The following is a 24,916-nucleotide window of genomic DNA, read 5'->3' on the forward strand; positions in this document are numbered from 1 at the left end:
CACGGGGGGGGGGGAAGGTCGCGAAACCACCCGGCCAGCCGGTAGCCCCCTGGTACCGGCTCGCGACAGGGAGCAAAAGCACCCACAGAGCACGAAGCTGCTGCCTCTTCAGTCTGCTACCACCACCCACAGAAGTCAGGGTGGCCACTTGCTCCTCAGTGCTGTAGCTCCTTCACCTCTAACATGACCTATAGGCCCCAAAGCCATGAGTACCAAAAGTGACCTAATCTACTGCCAGTACTTCAAATTGTCCCATCAACAAAAGTATGATAATTCACACAATCAAATAGTGAATGGTACATTGTCAAAGAAACCCAGCAGTGTTCCTCTGCCTGAAAGCCAAATCCTCTGATCCTCTGATCAAGTAAGAACAAAGATAGATTCAATTTTTCGGTAGAAAAAAAATACTATTGGGATGTTAGTGGGAGGAAAGCAGGCAGATCTTTTTTGTCAAAACCCAAAAAAGGGTAGAGTCAACATACCTGGGCATTCCCCATTGCTGCAGATCCAGGTCCCACGTCGGCAAATGCTAGGAAACATGACAAGTTAGGCAAGAATACAAGAATTCAAATATTTTGTTTCAACTTTTCCCAAATTTTTGAAATATGAGCCTCTGCTTCAGAAAAAAACTAGACGAGTCCCCAACATCTTTTCCATCTCCCATAACCTCATTTCTTAATATATCCATCCCTTCTTACCATCATTCGACAGAAACTGCTGGTAATAAGAGCTGAAATGGTTGCAAAACTCAGTAACTACCTTTTTCCCCTACTGAAGCTCTGTGTTTAATAGTTTTCAACTGCATTCCACTGACATGGAATGAGTTTCAAATGCAGTTCTCAAGGTATGTCTATAATATGACAGAATCAGAAGAAAAAAAGTTTGAAGGGATCTCCAGAAAAATCAGAGCCTACAATTCCCAACTCAAAGAAGGAAACCAGGTGGCTCAGAATCTTGTCAATTTGAGTTTAGAAATCTCCAGGGTGAGGTCACATGGCCTCTTTGGGCAGCTGTCCCAGTGCTGCATCATGTCAGAGGGAAGAATTTTTTCTTGTGTCTAATTATTCCAGCCCTTGAAAACCATTTGTGGAGAGTCAGTTTACTGAGGACAGTAAATGCAGAGCAAACGAGATGACATTCTCCACAGCAGTATCAAATCTGAATAACAGGAAGCATCTTCTAACAATACAGTCTATTGGACAGCACTAATCTCCCAAGAGCAGTAAGGTCAAACAGTGGGGGCAAGCTCAAAGCCGCAGATAAAAAGACAAAATGCTAATGTCATGGTTCATATTCCGTGACACATGGTGCAGGTAATGAAAAACTTCTGGTTAAGAGGAACGATGCACGGACAGTCTTTCTCTTGCATATGGTAGACTTAACTGTGTCCTTCTTCTGTCCTCTAACTGGAAACATCTGGACACAGAGTTGTCTGAACTCCTTCCACAAATACGTTCACACTTATACAAAGCCAGATCAGGAATACATTACTCATTCCCCTTCCTTTCTTTAGACACCTAGCCTTCCCCTTAGGATGGCATTCATGAGTGAAAGAAAAATCATGAGCCATGCAGCTATGAAGATTCATTAGTTTTGCAAGAAGTTCCAAGGATGTGCCTGAGCTAAGTCCTCTTGGAAAGAAATGGGGTTGAGAGGTTAAATAAATGTAGGAAGTCAAAACACCACTGCTGACATTAAGCAGACATGGGAACCTGCCGGTCTGTCTTATCCACAGGAAACAGGTAGTTCTCTACTGTTTGAAAGAGTATGAACCTCACATTGTTCAATCAGATCAAATATCCCTTTAAAAGCAGAGTTGATTTTGTCTTTGTGAACAGCTGACTTCTTGGAAGGTGCTGGCATTTCCAATAAGAGAGCAGGTCCTTTGCCAATTAAAAGACATTGTTTTAAAAGAGAGAGATTTATACGAAGATCTTCTAAACCAGTCACTAAATGGTCTGCAGTACTTATCTAAACCTACAGCAATGGCACCAGAGCAATACTGAATTTACCATGAGTTGCAGTCCTGGGAGATGGTGAAGCCAGGGGGATAATGTTTTCCAGAGTGGATGCAGGAGCAGTCAGAGCTTTCAATGCAGTGTTCACCATCAAGGAGCTTCCCGTCTGGACACATCAGGTAGCAGCAGATACACATGCCACACACAGGGACACAAACATAAATATTATTAGATTTTGTAGTTGTTCATATACTTTGGTAAGACTTCAGATGCATTATTATCCATAGCTTGTCACAGGTAGCAATAAAAACTAATAAAGCTTGCCAAAAAGCCTCTCAGGGCCTGGTTTCTACTTTTCTTCAAGTGCAGCCTCTCCCTCAGATGTGCTTGAATGGAGCATTTCTGGTGCTCCCAGAAGAGCTCTTTGATTAGCCAGTCCCTGAGTCCAAAACACACATATTGGAACATACATGAGTCAAACACAAGGAGCAAAATCGAGCTTGATCAGAGCTGGTCTAGAAAACTGACTGTTTGAAACAATGTGCACTTTGACTGCAGTAAACAGTGCCTGGAGAGGTTTGGTGTTTGTCAAAAAAAGGACAGATGAGGAGGCAAAGTAGAGAATGAAGGAACAAAGTTGGACAATATAAAAGTCTAGCAGACAGGGTCTGAGAGAAAGAATTATTATAATGTGAACCTCTGATTTCTTTTTTCAACTTCTGCAGAAATGAAAAGTGAAAGGACTAACCTCCCAACCTGGATCCAGCAGCTTAGGTTTCCATATTACAGCACTATAATTACCTATTCTATATATAGAGTATTTTTATCTTACAAAGATAAATTGAGGCACAGATGAATTACAAAACTTGCCTAAGATTGCACTACAAACTAGTAGTAGAAGCAAGGACAAGTTTATTTCTCTTAGATCCCCATGTTTATAGATAGTTGATATTTCTTTGTTTTTAAAAAAGCTGCTGTACAAAAACATTCTGCATGCTGAAAGCCCATCTCTCTCCTCTTGGAAGGACTCCTTGCAGCATTGATATTGATTGCAGAGATTTTGGCCCTTTACCATAACAGTAGCAGTCACCATTGACAGTGAGACACAGGTAAATCCCATTCTGCCATTCTTGCCATAGAACTGCCTGGAAAGATCTTTGCTATTGAGACAATCCTTCCACTGAGAAACACTCAGAGCAATATATGAGCATTTAAGAGTAGTGTGGCTCTCCAGAGAGATACCTTTTTTTTTCCTGGCAATAGTAATTCCATTTACATAAATTAAAGTAACTCTGGTGGATTTAAGGAAAAAAAAATAATTAAAAAAAAAAAATTAAAGCAACATTCTTAAACGCATCCTTTTTATTCTTGGAGCACTGGAGGGAAGCTAATAGTAGGTCTAATGCTCACCCTAAATCCCACATTCCTCTGTTCATCTGTGAGATCCTCCTGACTCCCTATGAAATTCAAATAAAAGTTATTCCCTGTTAACTGTGCACCAAATATCAGTAAAAAGTTTTAAACTGCTGATTCTTATTTATTTTCATAGAATCATGGAATATTTGGGGTTGGAGGGGACCTTCAAAGGTCATCTAGACCAACACCCCTACAATCGTTGCTCAGAGCCCCATCCAACCTGACCTTGAATGTTTCCAGACAAGGGGTATCTGCCACCTCTCTGGGCAAAATGTTCCAGTGTTTTGCCACCCTCATAATACAAGATTTCTTCCTTATATCTAATCTAAATCTACCCTCTTTTATTTTAAAACCTATGTCCTATAGACCCCATGTCCTATAACAACAGAACCTTCTAAAAAGTCTGTCCCTATCTTTTTTATAAGCCCCCTTTTAGTATTGAAAGGATGCTATAAGGTCTTCTCAAAGCCTTCTCCAGCTGAGCAACCCCAACTCTCTCAGCCTTTCCTCATGGGAGAGGTGTTCTAGCCCTCCAGTCATTTTCGTGGCCCTCCTGTGGATCTGCTCCAACAGGTCTCAAAAAGAGTTTCATGCACTTCCTTCTACCCATCTACTTGTTCCTCATGCAGTACTTTCTGTTGAGCTCCTGTTTCTCTGCTTTTCAGTTCCTGTCCCATTAGACCTCTCCTGTGCTGAACTGAATAGTGCAGCTACCAGTGGAAGAACATAGCCAGAGTCTTTGCACAGCCCATGGATTAATCTCCTTGTAGCTTTTCCCAGCACTCCCAGGACTGCACAAATATAATAGCTAGCTTCTTCACAACAAAATAAGATCCCGTGCCTAGTTACATCACCTGTGACCCTCCATGTGCACTTTCCCAAGTCCTGCCACAGAATGACAGCTTTGAATCTCCAGTCAGTAAGAGACTGGCAGCTGAGCAGGAAAATACTGCACTCTAAATGACTGGGAATCACACAGAATCCTAGGGGTTGGAAGGGACCTCGAAAGATCATCCAGTCCAATCCCCCTGCCAGAGCAGGGTCACCCAGAGCACATCACACAGGAACGTGTCCAGCTGGGTTTGAATGTCTCCAGTGAAGGAGACTCCATAGCCTCTCTGGGCAGCCTGTTCCAGGCCTCTGTCACTCTCACAGGAAAGAAGTTCTTCCTGATATTCACATGGAACCTCCTGTGCTCCGGTTTGCACCCATTGCCCCTTGTCCTATCACTGTACATCACTGAACAAAGCCTGGCTCTGTCCTCCTGACACTCACCCTTTGCATATTTGTAACCATTGATGAGGTCACCCCTCAGTCTCCTCTTCTCCAAGCTCAAGAGACCCAGATCCCTCAGCCTTTCCTCATCAGGGAGATGTTCCACTCCCTTCATCATCTTTGTGGCGCTGCTCTGGACTCTTTCAAGCAGTTCCCTGTCCTTCTTGAACTGAGGGGCCCAGAACTGGACACAATACTCCAGATGTGGCCTCACCAAGGCAGAACAGAGGGGGAGGAGAACCTCTCCTAACCTACTAACCACCCCCTTTCTAATGCACCCCAGGATGCCATTGGCCTTCTTGGCCACAAGGGCACATTGCTGGCTCATGGTCGTCCTCCTGCCCACCAGGACCCCCAGGTCCCTTTCTCCTACACTGCTCTCCAGCAGGTCAGCCCCCAACCTGTACTGGTACATGGGGTTGTTCTTCCCCAGGTGCAAAAATGTTTTAGAATGCAATTGACAACCCCTTAAACAATGTTGACATTGTCATCACATCCTTGTTTTGGAAACCAAATTATGTTCTCAGTTAACCTATGTCACACTTGGTATCTTGTACAGGGGGTACAGTAAATAACTCTGTGCATTTGCATGAAGTCCAGAAATTATGAAATTCAGAGATAGTCCTATAACAAATAAGCAGACGAACAGATAGACAGACAAACACTCCTTCTGCAGTTGTCTCAAGTACAATAGACAGGGGATGAAGGCTTTGAAAAGAAAACAAAATCAAAAGTGGGGGTTGGGCTGCCCACTTTAAGCCAATCAAATCTCCTGTGTGAATGATTCAGTGAGTGAAATCGTTCATCTGAAATCATTAAGATCTTTGGAATTACAGCACAAGATCTACATGTCCTGCTTTTCTGTAAGAAAATCCTTCATTATATTCTATGTTCATTCTTCCACTAGCTAGATGCTTCTAACCAAAAGCCATTCAGAAGGAATCTGGAGACATTAATGGCAAGTGGTCCCTTACCAAGAAAGGCAGGCTAGCCTAGAGTGTCAGATGGTGCTGGTTTTCAAAGAAACATTTACTTTTTAGTTGGGTCTAAAAAATAGCCCTTTGATACAGTAAGCATACAGGCACTATAGAAACTGATTTATTCTAGGATATGGTCCCAGAAAAAAAAAAAAGAAAGAAAAAAAAAGTGTTTCTTATTTCAGGAAAATTTTAGGGAAGACACAGCTTTCCTTCTTCTAATAAAATAGTTATTATCACTGCAAAATGTTTCTCTGTAAATAACCCAGTAAATCAATTACCAGGGCAGCTGCAGCCATCAACACATTGTCCATGACACACTTCATTGATATTCAGGCTCTGGCAGGTTTTCACACAAGGGGATACACACTCCTTATACTCCATGCCAACTGGACATCTTGGCCCTGAAACAATTAAAAGAAATTAGAAATGCAAATTTCTCAATAAATCTTAAATAAATAAGCCCCTAATTATCAGAGGTTAAAGCACAGAGACACCAAAAAAAGGTGTCATATCCTCTCCAATCAATGATTATTTTTTTTTCAAAAGTAGAACATTTAAGAAATTTAAGAAGATTTTCAGTTTGCTGCAATATCATCATCTGTCAGATTGTATAGCAAATACTTAGAGGTTAAAGCCAATTTATTTTCTAATAAATTGAGTCTTAATAACTAAAACCAAGCCCACTGAGAACAATCAAACATAGGGGGAAGTCTTACAATAATCTCAAAGTGATTTGGGCAGACAAGCATGTTCTGTACCTTTAAGCTATGCAGTTACTCCACTCATGTGTGAATTTACACTGTTTCATGTTTCCAGAGAGAACTGGGAGAGATTTAAGACTCTGAAATCCCATCCTTCTTCCAGAGAACTGCTAGCACGTGACAACACCCATGCTGTGGTGTCTTCACTGCAGTATTATCTAGGCTAGGCTGTTATGCAAGCCCACACTATATCCATTCCTTCATTTTGATGCTCAGGCATATCCCACAAGACTGCATGGGCATGGAGTGGGAGGAAAAGATTAGAGCCTGCCCTTTCCCAGCAAATCCTCTGTTGAGGTAGGTGGGAGGGTAGCAAAGGAATGATCTTGCCCTTTGTGGCTCCAGGGCTTGGGCACCAGCTGGCATTAGTTCAGTGTGCCCAGCACTAGAGCCTTTCCAAAGCAGCATTTCATGCCTCCAATACAACTATTGTCATCATCTCCTGAGAAAGCATCACATTACAGAAGAAGGGCTATAGAAAAATCAAGCTCCCACTGTGGCAACAGGCCACTTCTCTTTCCTGACTCAGAAAAATGTGGTTTGTGAAGTGAAGGGTTACAAAAGAGCTCTGAAACTCCTGGGAACAGAGGGGTCAATTTCACTCAAGGTTTTAGCTAGATTTACTGGCAGCCCTGGCAAAAACTCTGACTTGTGCCCTGAGCAAGGAGACAAGATTCATCAGATCCCTTTTATGTCCCAGTGGAAAGGCAACAAATTACTGCTAGAAGTAAGACTCTCCACTGCTGTACAATCCCTCCAACAATTGGTTTGCAACATCTTCCTGCCCTAACTATAATCTGAAGGCAGTTTTCTTCAATGGTAGCCAATAACAGAATATCTTAACCAAAGAAGAAAGTGGTGTCAGTACAAATCAGTCACTTTACTCCATGAAATCAATTTACATGAACATCCTGAGAAAATCGTCCTTCCTGTGTAACATAGAAATCATGAGAAAAATCATTGAGAACATGATATTAGAGGATTGATTATTTATTCTTATTTTTGTTCTTCTTCATTTGTGTGCTTAGGTATTTTACCACAGTTCTCCTGTGGAAGCATATGTGTATATCAAAGCTGGGTGCAAACATGACCTTTCCTCTACAAAGGCCTATCCTGGTCAATCCAAGCACTTCCTTGTTGCAAAATCTTGGCAGAGATGCAATCAGGGCCTCTGACCTCAACAAAATGGGGCTAATAAAGGCAGCATTCCAGGTTGCAATCAGGATCTCTAACTTAGACAACTTTGGCTAAAAGAGGCAGCATCTCAATTTCAATTGAACTGTTTCAGACAAATAAGGGGTGAAACAATTTGCTTTGCTGAAGAATGTTAAGGAGAGTCTTTCACAAGGATACTTACTTAGAAGATATGTGAAATAGCTCCTAAACATCCTAGCCTATACTTTTATCCATCATATGAGTCTTCACTGTCTTTCTATGCCATGGTGGGACAGGTAGCAGCTCAGGATCTTCTTCATACATGGTTCAAACAATCCTGCCTTAGGGACAATTTCTAGCAAAAAGTGGGTGATGGATAGTGACAAGGGGAATGAGCAAAATCACTTCAGATAAATGACAGGCACTTCAGATTTTAACCTGCCACGCCTGAATCATCCTGAACCAGCACCCAAAAGAGCATTTTGGGCGCAGAACATGAATCAGCAAGACAGCCATGATCTCATTTGGGATAAGCAGCCTAGGAATAATCCTGTCAGCTTACTGCATGAGCTCTCTTCAGGCCAGCCATCCAAAATCACTCCTTCATGAGAGCAGCTTCTTGTGTAATCAAGGAACACTGAGCAATGACAGTCCATGCCCTGGGTACAGGCACAGATATCTGTTTCACAGAGATGGATATATGGCTCTGGATCGACTCGATGGTGGCACCGGGAGAAGGTCAAAGATGTTCTCAGCAGCTGGCAGATTTCCATGATGCCCTGCATGACAAGTGAGGAGCAGAATTAGAAAGAGAGAGAGAGGAAAAGGGACTAAATTAGTTACTATAGTCTCAGGAAGAAGCAAGAAAACCCAGCTTTTCCAAACATGCTGCCACCACTGTTGTTAAACAACATCATTGTTAATATTTAACACCACCACAAAATTAAAGAACATCATAGACAAGAACTAGTCATGAGACACATCCAGACATTCATACCTCTGTGTATACACAGAGGTACATTAATATACTAATTATTATAAAATAGTGTCAGGTGAGGGATGTTTCACACAGAAACATGTCAGCCAATTGGCCAGCAAATGGAGGGAAGCAAAGAACCGCTTCCTATACAGTGTAGAACCAGATGGTGTCTGGAGTATTAGGAAGACACACAAGGCAAGGAAGAGGAACTTATGATTTTGCTGCTTAGGAAGAAAAACTACTAGACCATCTTTTAGATAATGAAGGAACAGAGTAAGTTTCAGAGTGAAAGATCAAGTCTCACTGGAAACCAAGGAATCAGATTTGTTTCCCACTCCTGGCCACAGGTTCCTGGCTTGTTCAGTGCACAACAGGTCAATGCAACTGAGATAAATAGCAGAAAAATGACCCAGGAAAGAAAAGCAATTTGTTCTGCTCTTCTTGTGAATTAAGTCAGCATGGTGACAGCTAGTGTAAGGAGACAACTGCACAGTGAGATAGACAGAGGGTACTAAGACCTCTCCTTTCAGACAGCAGCAACCTAGGGTGAAACTTAGCTGTACATGAAACAAAACCTAAGGAAAACTGAGTTTATGACTAAAAGTTCTCCAAGGGAGGCTCCAAAAAAGACTGGTGAATGATAGCATTGTGCCACAGTTCAATGAATCTGACATATTCAATGCAACTTTCTGAAAGGATGACACAGAGTTTAGATAAGTGGGAACACAAAAAAAACAACACTGTGTTACAACCTTTTTTTCTATACTATGCTTTGGTATTTGTCTTGTTCAATGACAACATACCCAATGACTGAGCTCTAGCTGTTTATCAAGAAATTAAGCATTATATTTTAGGAATTTCTTTTTCTCTACATAAAGGTTTTCTTGCCATTCAAATTACTTCAGATTTTCCAGAGACTTTACACAAGAAATTATAGCTGAAATTTTCCCTATTTTAGATATATCTCAACAATTGAGACAAATTAACAGACATAAGCTGAAATATGGGTAAATCTAAACAGATAGAAACCCCCCATAAAATTTTCATCATTAGGGTGGTCAAAGACTGGAGTAAGTGTTCAGAGAGACCCTGGAACCATCACCCTTGGAGGCATTCGAAATGTGAGTCAACAAGGACCTGAGCAATCTGACCCACAGTGGCCCTATAAGAAGCAGGAGGTTGGACTAGATTGTCTCCAACAGTCCCTTCCAAATTAAATAATTCTGCAAATTGTTTTTATTTCCTCTCTTTTCTTTCCTTAAAACTCAGTGGTCAAGCTGAACTAGGAGAGGTCCTTGGCACAATGCACATAGGTCTTCAGCACCAGATCCTGGCAGTCTTACTCACTGCTATAGCATTCAAGATCATGGAACAACAGCCCTGGAAGTGGCTCAACACAGACAAAGAAAGATCTAAAACCAACAGACCAGGGAGGGAAGATTCGGGCTGAAACAGTGCTTGGAGTACAGGAGGCTGTAATATGAAAACTAGCAGAACTGACTGCAGGATCCAAAATACAGGTGAAGGTCTTGAAACTTCTCGCTTGACTTCCACGAGTCCTATTTTAAGTGTTTCTTTCAGTGTGTCTTTGGTGTCCTGGCACAAACAACTCTTAGCAACCACAAACTTGCTGACTTTCTTGCTGTCCCAGTCCCACCACACAGAGCTGTAGGAGGAATTTTGTACATTCTTCCAATTTCTGTGGCATCGCCTCTTGCTGCTGCAAGAACTGCATTTGTCTATTGCTTAACAACTGTCATTAAAGAGATATAACCTAAAAAGTCAAAAAACAGGGGAAAGTAGAGACAATCTCTCATTCCCTTTAATTTAAACACTGTGGTGTATAGATACACAGAAGTCTTTCTCCAAATCATTCAGAAAGGTTATATTTTGATGCCATCATTTGGTATAGTTTTTCAGAATACATGAACTTTTAGCTCACCCATCAGAGGGAGAATGATTTAGCCTCCCATCTTTCCAAGTAAAAAGCATCCCAAGCCAATATGTTTAGTACCTCAAATGCTGGCTGTATGTTTGTACTAACATAGTTAACAACTGATGGAAGGCACTTCACCTGAATGCTGACTCAGCTAATCTGTATTTTTCAGGAGCAATAACATGAGATTTTTAGATATAGTGGGCCTCACTTTCACCTCTAAAATATTTTATAGTATTGTATGTCCATGTCTTTGCTGGATCTGCTTGTGACCTCTACCATTACAAATGATGATCCAAAAGTGGAAAAAGCTCTTCCACTTGCTTTCAGAATTGGGGTAAATGCTACCTCTTTATTGCATATGGAAGTACTCCATGGGATATGAGTGGGACTGTTTCTTACCAACTGCAGCAAGAGCTGAAGCTCAGCAACAGCAGAAATTACTTGAATTCTAATTTCAGTTTGCAATTTCATCCCCTTTCACATCTAACATACTATAGGCATAACTCCCTAATAAGAAGGAAAAAACAGGAAGCACACAGTGAACTGTGGCCTTCATACACCATTTCTACTAAGGGTGAAATCTAGAAAGTAAAGGTAACAGCTAAAAAAGCATAACTCAATCCTAATGCTTTAAAACAGATCATTTTGTTTTCAAGGCTGCCTCATTACCACAGAAATATCCTTCACTCCATGTTATGCTTCAAAATCCATCTTATCCACACTGTCATCTGGGTGCCTATTAGGTTGCAATACTTCAAGGAACAGGTAGCCTAAATCATCACATTTGAGTGGTGAAAAAAGGGATCAGGTAACGCAAAGGTGCTCTTTCTTTCTGGTAACTATTGCAACAGCAGGCAGAGAAGGCAGGGTATGGTAAAGAGGCTGTAGCTCCCTCCCTCCACCACTACCATACTTAGCAGGCTCTCGGGGTCCCAAGACAAGGTGGCCAACAGGCAGCTCCACCATGCTAAGCTGCATCCAGCCTTAGGAAGGGAAGACATATACCTGAAAATAAACCACATCTGCAGATAGAGCAGTAGTCAAACACATTTAAGTGTGTAAGTGGTTTGGAGTTGAGAGGCCCAGAGCCACAGTAGGGTAAGTATGTGAGCAGGGTCAAGACCTTCAGCTGATACTTGGTGCCATTGATCAAGACAAAAGCCCTTCCTTATTCAAGAACATGAAATTGCCTGTGTTTTCTATGATTTAAAGGTAGAAGAGCACCAGGGCTTTCTGATTTCACTGCATCTTGCAAAGAAGTCAGAAGCTGTGTCTCAAAGGGTTCTCTTGGAGGAGGGAGGGATGGGGCAGAGAAGGCAATGAAAACTGCAGATCTCACTGAGTGGGGTGATGGAGGCAGGAGGAGCTCACTGAACCAAGGCTGTTGTTTTCCTCACCTAGCAGCTGACTGCCTGGCAGGGAGGGAGCCTGGGAGATGGGGGAGATTTACATTCCTGAAGCTGAAGCAAGCAAACAAAGCACTATTAAAAAGCCCTACATTCTTCAGCAGGCACTGGTTTGGCTGGACTTCTATTAATAGCTCTGTGTTTATTCTTGCACAGTGAATAAATTAAGCTGATGTTAAATGCTGTGAGCTCATGAACTCACATGAGAGAGAAGATAATTTCATGTAGTTTGGGGGAGAGTGCATCGATATTTAACATAATCTGTATAAAACTCTAAAATAAACTCTCTGTATAAACCTACACAAATACACTTCCTGGCATCCATTGCAATGTTGACATTTTCTGAACATTAAACATGCCTGAATAGATAAAATTCCAGTAGCCACAACCAGTTGCAAGATCCAGCCCTGCTCTAGACCTGTAACTGGGCTCAACACACAATGTCACCCCTCAGAAGGCACCCCAGCCAGATTGAAACCCCTCATGCTGTTGTCATGTCCTCAGCACCACGCACCATTATGCAAGTTCAATCAGTGCAGACCCCAGCAGAAATGCCCCATGCACACCATCTCTTGAGCAAGAAGCATAGCCTGGAGACCTCCAACCTGAAATCCCACCTGTTTTTTCTCAGCCAAGCTGAAACTGCAGTGCCAACAAGCACGAGGATGCTTTGCTGAACTTCAGAACACACCTAATACAAGCCTCCTTGTTCCAAAGCTCAGTGGAACTGCAAATAGTCAGAAGTTTGCAGACTTGTCCAAGCCTTAGCTAGCTTTTCACAGGTAACTAGGAAACCAGCTTTCAAAGTAGCTGTAGAGCAGATGTGTTCCAGGAAATGCTACTAGTCTTGAGAAATTATTTGAGTCTAATTTAAGTGTCAGCATTCAGGACTTGCACAGCAAGAAACTTAAGTGCTCAATTTTGGCCTCAGTTACTCTGGTCTAAATCTAAACCTGGCCCTCACCAGCTCATGCTGGTTTACAACAAAGTACATGAGATCAGATACAATCCTCAATAGATGAAGGCTCAATTTGCCATGACAGTCATAACCTGTAATACCACATGCTGTCAGTATATATTCAAAGCTACTTTCCTCCCTGAGCTGATGTCCATCTCCATGTGCCCAGCCTGTGTTCAAGGGCAACAGGGAACATGCCTATACTTATAAAAGAGGAGAAGAAAAAGGTTGATACAGCAAAGGGGGTCACAGAGTTGGCTGAGACAAGCAGTTCTGTCTTTCTTCAACAAATCACAGCTGCTATTAATATGGTGGCACAGAGCCTTTGCAACACCTACAGGAGGCATCTCCTCTGTCAAAAATGGCCTGGCTGAAGAACCTCCCCACTCTGGTGACTCCCAGGTATATGTATGGCAACACAGTGACAAATGCTATTTCTGGTGGTGGTGCCTACAGAGGCTTCAGAACTGATGCTTCCCTGTTGGCAGATTCAGGGAAGGAACTACCTACCTCCTTCTACAGGCACTACTTAAATACACCTTTCCCAAATCATACCAACATTTCTTTGGCAGAAATTCATACTTCAGGCTTAAATGAGGTCTTGGTTTCTTTGTTTATCTATTTAATGTTTGTGTGTTGGGTTTGGGGGTTTTTGGATTGGAGAGGAAGGGAAGTGTATATATTCTACAGTTTTAGAAATAATAGCAACAGCCAGGCTGCAGCAGAAGAGAAAAATTGCATTCACTGACTACTGAGTAAACTGTTCATTTTGTAAGGCTGCAGTAAATAAGACATCAGTCACAACATGCAATCTCAAAGGTCACTTTTCTACAGCACCAGGTAGCCCAGTGCAGAAATTCTCCTGCTATCAGCAGCCAGGGGCTGCAGGTAGGGCACAGTTAGGAGCTCAGGAAGCACAGGCCCACAGCTGCATCCTGCATCCAGCCCCATGCTGGCTCCCAGAGAGACTGGAAGCATCCACAGGCACCACAGGCCCATGCTGCCTGTGTGTCACTTGCACATTCTGCCCACATCTGACCCTGCTGCATCACAGCAGGGACCTCCATATGGCCACCACCAGGCCTGTGATTGACTCCTGCCAGGTTGGACAAGGAGCCATGCACCTTGTTCCAGTGCAGCAGCAAGTGGAGTGCCTGGTATCACTATTTCAGAACACGCTGCACCTCAGAAACCCCAAACAGGTATCTCTTGCACCTCACATCTAACCACTTGGTGAGGGAACACCACATGAGGCATACACATAGATTCACTGAAGCATTTGTGCTCTTCTCCCAAAGGGCAGGCAAGCTGCCTTCAGGTAGGGGAGGAATGAAACTACAACGGTGTCTTGTAGCACCAACCTTGTCTGCAATATCAGATGAAATGTTGCAGGTGTTGCTTGGAGTCTGCACTCTTTTGCACCTCTTGGTTTCACTGTGCAAAGCCCAGGAGTTTGCAAAATCATAGCTGTTTCTCACAAGGGTCCCTGTGAATAAAGGAGAGAAGGAGCATGTTGCTGTTGAGTGGGTTGAGCAACCAGTGGTCATTATTGGCTATTGCTGGGGTGAGAGTCTGGTGAAAGCTGTTTTTAAAAAGAAAAACTGTCTTATCAGATGAATTCCTATTTTAAACAGATTGACTGTAGAAAAGCCACTTTCAGTGATTTGAACTGACTTCTGCAGGGGACCTCTCTGAGCTCAAAGACAGATATAGCCTGCAGAAGGCAGTTCCCAGCAGTTCTCACACCTGCATCAACATGGTAGGAGTTGTTTGCCATAATCTGCAGAAGCCTACGCATGCCTACACATTTTCCCACTATTTAAAAGTTGTCAATAAAACACAAGCTATTTTTGAGAGGCAAACAAAATGAAGCTGCTCTCCCCAACAACAGCAACAAAAATTAAAATTAGCATTCCTGATCCCAGCTAGCCTTGATTTCCTTCTTCTATCAAACAAAATCTTGTGTGCAAAGAAAGGTAACATACACCATAAATGCTTGAGCCCGTGGTCTTACTGTGTAAGCTGCCCTGAAACATAATTCTCTCTCTTATTACAAGAAGCTCCTGGCCCAGGTTTGAAAAGATTAGCATCCAATTTGCATAAAAGCAAAACTGAAAGAGTTAATCTATATGGCTGCTTCTGCCTGGGAGATGCAAGCCAGGTCTCTGCTTCATCCTTCTGGGAAGCAGGTTCCTCCCAGAAAGGGAATGTTCCCTCCTTCCCCTTTGCCTCCCATGCCTCTGCTGATTCAAGGACTGCCTCTGCTTCCTTCTCTGGGTACCTGAAACAAAATAGTTAATGCCATGGTTCCCTCTCAGTTCTGTAAGGTTCCAAGATTTTATGCAGACAATATGGTGACCCTGACTATATCTGGAAAACAAAAGAAATGCCTCCCAAATATAACTATATAATATTTTTCATATGTTTACAGTATATCATAATGTAGAATAAAAATTTCATTAATCTACCCGCTGTACATTAAGCATAAACACATAGAATATACTGAACATTAAAACTGTTCCTAAACTAAAGTCATGAAAACTACAATGAGATGCTAAGATGGATGTAATAAAGCCATTAAACTGTAAATTGGGGCCTTATAAATTTAGCATATGTTAGGCCCATAGCAGTCACCAAAGGAGGAAGACTTTGAAGAATGAAGGACAGGGAAAGGTAGTAAATTACATGGAATTTTTACCTACACAGCCAGAACTCAGCACAGAAAAAGAAAAACAGCAACAAGAAGAGTGCAATCCTTTAGCTTACCACAGATTGTGAAGATTAGAGTAATTATGAAATCTAGGCTGATAAGAAGTGAGGTGCTAAATTAAATACATCCCTTTTTATTTGCAGCAATGAAGCCATATACTAACAGCTCTATGATAAGAGATGGGCTCTGCTCTGAAGCAGAGTTCCTCTGGCTCTGAATGCACATCCATGTTGAGCTTCCCACTGGCAGGTACCCCACCAGATCCTCGTTTACTCACAAGTTAAGATTCGAAGGGTAGGACAATTATTGGCCATGAAATGCTGATCACCTGTTTTTTCATTTCTCCCCTTCTATTAGGTTTCTTTTCTTCTGTGGTGCCTTTAAATTTATACCTTTTTAATGTAGTTATTTTATGGACCATATGTATTATACTACTTTAACTCTTTTGCTGTATTCTATGATTAATACTTTCAGCTAATTTTTTGGTCAAAATTAGTTATTCCAAAATTCTCTGGGGTTGTTTTGGGGGTTTTTTGGAACTTGCTCTGCAAACCCTCTTGTTGCCAGTAATTGTATGTATATTAATTAGCAGACCATTCCACAGGCATGAGCAGTTTGCCAACAACTTGCCAGTTCTTCCTCTTTGCAAAGTCCTGGGGCCCTTAAACTAAGCTACAAGCTCTTTGGAACAGGCAACACTTGATCAGTTTGGGTTTGCTCAATAGCTCAAGTTCCTGCCCCAGATAAATCTCTTCAACTTAGAAGAGTAAAAATCTAGGATCACAATGAATTAAGAGAGATCAGTTGACATTGTATTTTTCCTGTGATTTGTCCAGCATGGCCTTAAGTAACCTGTGACAATAGATAAAGGGCTGGAGAGGCACTATAACTTTAAAATGAGAAAGGTATGAGACTTTGTGTGCACGTTTGCCAGCCTGCTTTTCCCCAGAAGCTTTATCCTCAATGCTAAAGGAAACAGTCACTAGAGATGCATGGTATGTCACTGAATATAATTTGTTACTACTTCTAATAATACAGATTCAACAGCACCTGTATTTTCCGTGTACTTGTATTTTCATTGAATGGGCTTTGCAAACACACAGTAGGATGCAATCCCTGCTCCTGGAAAGGTGAAAAGCAGCTGGACATGAAGGTTTCATTGACCAGCATAAAAACTCTAGTGTTAAACTATCAAGTGCCTCTGGAGCCACTGAGCTGCTTATCCCATTGGGGCCATGGGAATAAGCTATTTCTACAGTTAGGAGAGGACACTTCAACCCATACTCTGTGCTACATGCCCTGTCAATCAGTGCACTGATTCTCAAATACTTCATCTACCTGATGAGGCTTCAGGAAGAAAAGCAGGGAAGGAGAATTGTCCCCAGCACATCTGACTGTTCCAGGTGGAGGAATGAGGGAAGAACAGCTGCCACCACTGCTGCCTTTCACTTAGTACCTCCATTTCCTTCTGCTGAAGGACTCAAGGGGTAGGAAAGCAAAGGCAATAGCACAACAAATACAGCCCAAAAAACCCTGGGGTTTCTTCAGTGCCTGCTGATACTGTGGATGGAGCAGCCAGGCAGCTCAGATGCCTACTCTGGCACTGCAGAGCAACTGCCCTCACCTCCCACCCAGCTGAATTTAATTTTCCTTCTCTTCCTTCCATGTTCCCATTTTCTTCTTCCTTTAAGCAGCCATGATTCTGGAGAAACATCTCCTCTCCAGGCCCCAGCAGAGCCCTCCATCTGGAAACCCTCCATATGACCTGGGTGGGATTTTTCCAAAAGCACTTGTTTTGTCTAAGTCTTGCAGGAAGTGTGTTGAAAATAGAGTCTGTCACAAAATGTAATGGAAACAAAACACTTAGACACAAGACAAGTTCTTGAAGAAGCACTGCCTGGTGTGGACAATAGCACAGACTGGTACCAGTATGTAAACTGGCTGCTCAACTCCAGCCAGGACCCTGGGCTGCTAGTTGCATGCAGTCTCCTTTTGGGATGCAAGATAGGTTCAGGAGGTAGCTGTTAAAGCACAAACTAAACCTGACCTTCTTTTTATGTCCAAGAAACATCCCACCACCTTCATGACCCTAATAAGTTCATCTACCAACAATCTAAGAAAGAGGTAGAGCCTCCAGAGGTGTTCTGTTAGACTATGACTTTATCGCTCTCATTGCTGCCCTCAAACATAACAAATAAAAAAGCAAAACCAAGAAAACCAAAACCACACAGCACACCAACATGTTTTGGGCAGACTTCCTCCCTCCCCTTCTTTGGTCGTTTTGGGTTTTTTTCTTTTTATTTCTTTTGTTTGTTTTTTGGTTGGTTTGGGGTTTTGTTTGCTTGTTTGTTTTTCTTTTGTTTTGTTTTTTTGGTCAGAACAGTTGCTTTCACTTAATCTGATTTTCAAATAGATGATGGTCACTCCTGACAGAAAATTCAGCGTTCACTGTGTAATGTGTTTCCAAATCACCAGTTCCTTTGGAAACCTAATACTGGTATGCTGCTTGTTTACTGGAAGGCTGATGGTCAGGAAAGGCTGAGCATTAGCAATAACCACCCCGTGCTCCAGGCATGCAAGTGGGAGGCAGGAGGCCACCAGGTCAACTCTTCCAGTATCTGTTAACTCATCTGTAAAATATATGCAAGAATTTGTTCAAGACACTACAACACTGTGAGCAGAGGTGTGTAAACTTGCACATAATGGTTACTTGTCGAGCAATAAGTGGGGTTTGTTTGTTAGGATTTTGATTTTGGCTTGGTTTGGGTTTTTTGTTGTTCTTTTGTTGTTCTTGGGTTTGCTTTTGGTCCTTTTGGGGTTTTTGTTTTATTTTTGTTTGTTATTTTACACAGGTTTACACGGTTTAGCACATGATTCCAGACAAGCGAAACTATCAGCAAAGTTGACCAAAAATTGATCCATAGTTGAGACCAAATTAATGAAATATTAAAGACATGGGCTATAAGGTCTTTCCTGCCCTCTCTGATTCAATGGATATCAAATTAAGAACATTATACTACAAAAAAAAAAAAAAGATCTGTCCCAAAACAAGGAGTAAGGAGTGAGCCCAGTGATGAAGGCACTCCACTTACAACAAAAATGTCTACATTTGATTCCAAACTCTGAATAAAGCAGAATGGCTTATGAAGGCAGTTTTCTGGCATCTCAGATGATGGCCATGTAATGAAGACAGGCACAAGGCAAGTTTTCTTCATCTGTACTGTTTGTAAATGACAGCTAAATTCCCTCTGAATCTATCCTCTTTGTTTTCACATTAAAGTGCAACCTCTTTTTCTTTCTTATTTACCTAGGCCAAACAAAAACTTGAAATGTGCCTAAAAACAAATTACTGACATCTTTTAAAATGCCAAGAAATTTGGATTTTAGAATGACCAAGACCCACTGGGGGTTTTTTCGAGGGAAAATAAATAATGTAGATTGATAGATAGATAGATAGATAGATAGATAGATAGATAGATAGACAGATAGATATGCATGACCATCACTGTGAGTTTGGAACATGCTTTAAAAGCTTCTAATAACAGGTATCACTCACAAGAAAATGGTGAATTTTGTCATATATATTTATACTACTTCTGTAATGAAAACATTACCTGGGCTCCCCAGTTCAAGAGAGACAGGGAACTACTAGAGTCCAGTGGAGGGTCACAAAGATGACTGGGGGATTGGAGCATCTCCCTTATGAGGAAAGGCTGAGAGAGCTGGGACCCTTTAGCCTGGAGAAGAGAAGGCTGAGGGGAGACCTTATTAATGCCTATGAGTATCTAACAGGTGGGTGCAAGGAGGATGGAGCCAGACTCTTTTCAGTAGTTCCCAGTGACAGGATGGGGGGCAACAGGCACAAGCTGGAACACAGGAAGCTCCGTTTAAAGATGAGGAAAAACTTCTTTACTATGAGAGTGACAGAGCAGTGGAACAGGCTGCCCAGGGAGGGTGTGGAGGCCCCTTCTCTGGAGATATTCAAGACCAGCCTGGATGCAGCCCTGGGTAATGTGCTCTAGGGGATCCTGCTTTAGTGGGGGATTTGGACTAGATGATCTCTAGAGGTGCCTTCCAACTCTGACCATTCTGTGATTCCTTGCACATACTGACTGCTTCAGTCTCCAGTGGCATCATATATTCTGTATTTGAGCAGTTTAAAAGGCTGGAAGATGTTGCTGGCAGCTGGAGCAGTCTCAGAACATCTAGCCTTTATCCAAGATTAGCCATGGGTATTGTTTTATCATTAATATCTTTGTAATTTGGAGACAGTTGCAGAAACACATTTCCTGCCAGTGCTAAGAAAAACATAAGGGGACACTGGATTCATTTGAGTTGTTGTTTTTTTCTTCCATGACACAAGCAGTGTGTAACATGTACAAACAAAAAAATGATGGATTAATATCCCTGTGTTGGACTTGGGTGAGCTCTTTTCCACCAGTAAATTTTAATTATGACCTAGACATCCAAGGACCTGTCACAGCAATATCACCATGAGACAGCCCAATGACAAGAGCACCAGGCAAAGACTGGGGCTACAGACACACAAATTAACTCCAAGTGTTTCAGCTGCAGCCTCTCATTGAGGAGAAATTACCTCACACTTTCTGCAGGGTAACAACATGCCCTTTGACCACAACATGCTGCAAGGCTATGAGGTTTTGGCAACTTGCTGGTGTGTGCATGCCCTGAGGAAATTTCAGGAACCAGTTGCCAGTGTTGTGTCAGGTTTCCTCAAGAGTATTATGTTAGTTACCTCTTCTGGCCTGTGCTTTGGACAACCAATTGTAAAATGCTTATGAAAATGATCATATGACAACAAAATGCCCCAGGCTGGAAGCTGCCAAATAGGTATCTGAGTATCTAAAAGGGACTCAACTTCATGTTTCTGATACAATCAAAGAGTGGCAACTAGTTAGAGGTGTACGATGATGTCAGAAAGCAAAGTCTGATCAATTACCAAGGCTTGGAAGCATTCACAGGGTGCAACAAAAAGCAAGAGAAGAAATTAGCTCCTTCATTAGGATCTAGGGGAAAACCAACCAAAAAAAAAAAAAAAAAAAGAAACCCAAACAAAAAATCCTGTAAAGTTTCCAATAACTTTCTTTTTATATTTTAGTTATGCTTAAAGCGTGAGAACAAACTCTCAGGGAACAGCTGCCTTGTTTTTACTGCAATAAATAAGCAACCACGTACAATATAATCAGTCTTGTTTGTAAGTCTCAACAGGACACAAGCACTTCTCTGCAGGATTAACTAATTTAGTAACCAGCTATGTTAATGAGAGTGACTCAACATCCCATCCTCTGTCTGAATGACACAGCGTGTGTCTGAAATTCTGAAACCTACTGGGGAGACATGTTTGTTGGTTTTTTTGGAGGTTCAAGACCTACTGCCTAAGGCCACTGCCTTCAAAGCTGGTTCCTACCAATGTTAGTTTGCTAGGATATCATAGCTTGAGTGACATCACTTAGACCTCCAGGGCCTCAATAGCTGAACATCAAAAGTTTATACAGAAACAATGTGTGTCATCATCTCACTGAACTATCAGTTCTTAGTTTCCACACCAAAACATAGTCAGGAGCCATGAGTGCCACAAAAATAGCACATGATTAGATGGACTAAAGAACACAGATATAAATGCAGTAAGAGAAAAACAATTATGCACTGTTCATCAAATTTAAACACCCTTTGCTTCATGTTTCCTTTATTTACTTAGTGTAAGTGGCCATGTCCTGTAATGCAGCAGGTGCTTTGCCTTCTATTTCACCACCACCCCAAAACATTCCAAACATAAAGTTCTCTATAATGAGCCACTTCCTTAGGAGCAAACCAAACTAATCCTCTGTGTTATTAAACTACAATTTATTTATTTCTTTTTAAAATATGGAAAGACCAAGTTTTCATTTGTTTTCAACACAAATATTGTAATTTTGTTGAAACCATGCCAAAACATGTGATGCTACATTAAAAATTGTTCACGTACTAGATTCTATCCATGACAACTATGACTTCTGCACAAATTTGGGATCTGGTCCTCTGGTGCCCCTAAGAAGCCCTAGAAATGGGCCATCAAATCACATCAGTTTCCTCCTGTGCAAGCACACAGAGATGATACAGAAGCAATGCATTAGCTTTTACACTGTGTGAGCTACAGTCTCTGAGAGAGAGAAAAGCAGAGCTCTTCAGCTGCAGACCTTGTTCCATCACAGTGGATTTTAGAGGCTTCCCTCCTACCTGGCAAGGACTGTTAGCAACCAGGTAGGATGCTTCAGTGTAAACCAAAGCAGTTCAAAGGCTTGAGATGCCTGTCCAGCCCTTAAAAACCTAGAGGAAAGTTGAACACATCTCACCTATCTGCCAAGCTCATTGGCTACAGCATAATACCTGATACCCAACCTCTAGCATCATCTCTCCTCCTTTGCCTTTGACATTCTGATCCACCCAGTGCTCCCGAGAGGTTTCCAGGTGAGAGCCAATAATCTTGGCAACATCAGGTCGTGGTCTTTTTCCCTTTGTGCACTTGTGTTTCCTTTGCATATTTTTCTGAAGCTCAGAGATTTTATTGTCTTTGTTATCAATACAAATCCAGCCCAGAAATATATCTAATATCTGAGGGCCCAATCTGACAAAACAAAATATGCCCAGATTTTAATAGGAAGCAATGGACACATCAACAGGAGAGTTTCAGCCTGCCACCAACCTTCAGTCCACTCCAGTCATGAAGTCATTTCCCCAAGCTCACATCCTGGGTTGGGTTGACCTTTATGAGATCTAATTAGGCTAAAAGGAGAGTAAATAAAAACTGCAGTGAAAAGAAAAGGGTAAACTGCTTCATATGATACCACTAAGCTGTCTAGATTTTTCATTTAAAATCCTATTACCTCTCCCAGCTGCTTGTGTTGCCCCTCACCTGGAAGTTAGCTTCAACAGTTGAAAAATAAACCAACTAAACAAACAAGCAACACCAAAAGCAATGGTCTAGATTAATCAGAACCTGGTTTTACTTGGAGCAAGCTGAGAAATTCTCTTATGAATCACTCTGCCAGCAGGGCTGCCAAGGAGACAAACGATCTGTGGGTGAAGTGACATCCCTCACTGATACAACAAATTCAAACAGAATTCATTCTAATGCCTTCTAAATTAGTGTAAATTAAAGGTCTGTTGTACTGGAGTAAAAAACTGGCAGGACTGCTGAGCTACAATTCTGTTCTTCAGACTAAAATCACAGATCTGTATGTCTGTGCAGGTTACAGAAGTCAGAGCCTTCCTCGTACAGTAAGAGCTGTGCGTGTTCTCTGTCACCTTCTTTGTTATTTTGCAGCTCTGCCAAGCAGTGACCCTGTCATGTACTTCATTGTATTCACAAGTCTGTGGTTGTGAAAGCAGGTTGGGTTTTTTTAAGAGGGAGGATACAGTCTCCAGCATGCTAAACAAATACAGCATGAAACAAATATAAATATGAGCACCAGAAGGGAATCTTCTACATTTGAAGAGTCCAAAGCTATACTTTTCCTGCTCCTGTTTTGTTTGGTATTTTGGGGGGGTTGTGGGTTTTTGGGGGTTTTTTTGTTGTTGTTTTATAATAGACTCATTCCTATTTATTATCTCAAGGAAAAGATAGAAAATTCAGGTTTCAGTAGATTCAGACATCAACGTATCCAAACCCTGCCAAGTAATTCTGTGAGCTGAGTTTGTTCCTTATTACTATTATTATTATTATTATTATTATTATTATTATTATTACAATGCTGAATGACTGATCAGTCATTTTAATATACTATGAAATCAGTATGTTTCTGTACATTGCATCTATGTTTATGTATCCCAAGTGTAAGGAAGATTCCTCTCTGGAGCACTGCCAGGCTTTGCTTTGACTCTCTATTTTCTATATCATTGATTTGTAACACATCCTTTGCATTATCAATTTAACATATATTAATGTATTAACTAATTTTATGCCAAACCTTTCTTCTTCAGGTAAGTGCTAAGAATTAAAAGGCTTTGGAATACCACAAGTAAAGATCAGTCCTTTGAAGTCGTATTCAGGACTTTTCCAAAATTCCTAGGCTTCACTCAAACTGACAGACTCTGCATAAAGGTGTATAGAGCAGCATAAGCAGTCTTTTCTCTCCCACTCATTAGGAACTGGTGTGATATAAGGTGCACATTCAATCCATATAGACAGGGCAAGGTCATTATAGAAGAGCATCCCATGCCAAATCCAAGTACAAACCTGCCAGTAGCAACCCTCAGGATTTAATATTATGCTATTGAAACACTATCTATTCTTACTCCCACTTGCTTAACTCATGAAACATTAGAAGCTGAATCAACAAGCACTCCTCACATCTTTTTTGTGAGATCTTCTCATGGTCTGTATCCCCATGCACTGTTATTATACATAGTTTAGCCTGTAGCTTTATCTTTGTATTTCAAGACCTAAGTTTTCTAGAAGTGCTACATTCAGACTTCTGGACTCTGCTCAGAAATGAGACATGACAGCAATTTCCTTTTAGGAGAAAGGAGGATGAAAGAACTTAGTCAGACAGCTTTTCAGCACATCAAGATGAGGTATTGGACAGGTTTTGTAGAAATAGTTTGCTAGATCAGCAAAATCCTTGCTGCATCACCCATCAGAAAAAGTGAAAGATGATCAGTTAGTCATGGTCTTACCTTCCTGAGTTCTGAAGTCATCTTCAGCAAATTTATTAAAGTTGCCACACAACCCACAGGTCTTATTATAGTGCTTTTCTTGAAGGAGTATCTGAATATTCCCACTGATATCAATCTTCACCACAAAACCATGCTCATCACTGGATATTTTATAATAACCTGCCTCTTTCTCTATAAATATTCCATTGGAGGCAAAAGGTATGGAAACCCTGTGAAGAGAAACAGGAATTTCTCAGAATATGACACACAAAAAACATTGGAGTTTGTTTTTTTTTGCTGGAATACTTGTTCCCACAGCTACCTTTTGTCCTCCTGCATCACACTGCCATCGAAAGAGAAGCGAAGATTGAAATATTCTCCAAGATATACAGAAAACCCAATTTTCTCTCCATTCTGATAGTCACCTGAAGAGATGAGACAAAAGCAAATACTGTTAGTTCTGGAACTCAGGAGGACAACTTGAAAGTACACATTGCAGGGCTGGCAGATAGCATCTAACATTTTCAAGAGCCATCCATTTGTTTCACCCCATAGCTGCTAAATGTGACGTGGACAGATAGTCCCAGGATGAGGGCTGGCATCACTGGAAGGCACATGACCTAGCACTTCCTGTGGACTCATGCTCTTGCTGTTACTGTCTCTAGCCAGTGAATTCTCCATCCTACCATGCACACTGGAGGAGTTTCCACAGGAGATGTGCCTT

At 41.6% G+C, this 24,916-nt stretch overlaps 1 protein-coding gene across 1 annotated transcript in view; it reads right to left on the bottom strand.

Annotated features, from left to right (window-relative positions):
• The window catches only part of VWF (von Willebrand factor), a 136,173-nt gene that overhangs the window by 107,592 nt on the left and 3,665 nt on the right, over nt 1–24,916 (bottom strand). Inside the window, exons 4-10 of the mRNA XM_010004925.1 lie at nt 24,515–24,617; nt 24,214–24,422; nt 14,189–14,313; nt 8,108–8,324; nt 5,908–6,030; nt 2,013–2,124; nt 483–529 (exon numbers count right to left, since the gene is read on the bottom strand). Coding sequence (XP_010003227.1) covers nt 483–529; nt 2,013–2,124; nt 5,908–6,030; nt 8,108–8,324; nt 14,189–14,313; nt 24,214–24,422; nt 24,515–24,617 — 936 coding nt within the window. The remainder of the gene's footprint in view (nt 1–482; nt 530–2,012; nt 2,125–5,907; nt 6,031–8,107; nt 8,325–14,188; nt 14,314–24,213; nt 24,423–24,514; nt 24,618–24,916) is intronic.

The sequence above is a fragment of the Chaetura pelagica genome, unplaced genomic scaffold (genome assembly GCF_000747805.2).
Source record: "Chaetura pelagica isolate M959 unplaced genomic scaffold, ChaPel_1.0 scaffold429, whole genome shotgun sequence".
Classification (NCBI taxonomy): Eukaryota; Metazoa; Chordata; class Aves; order Apodiformes; family Apodidae; genus Chaetura; species Chaetura pelagica.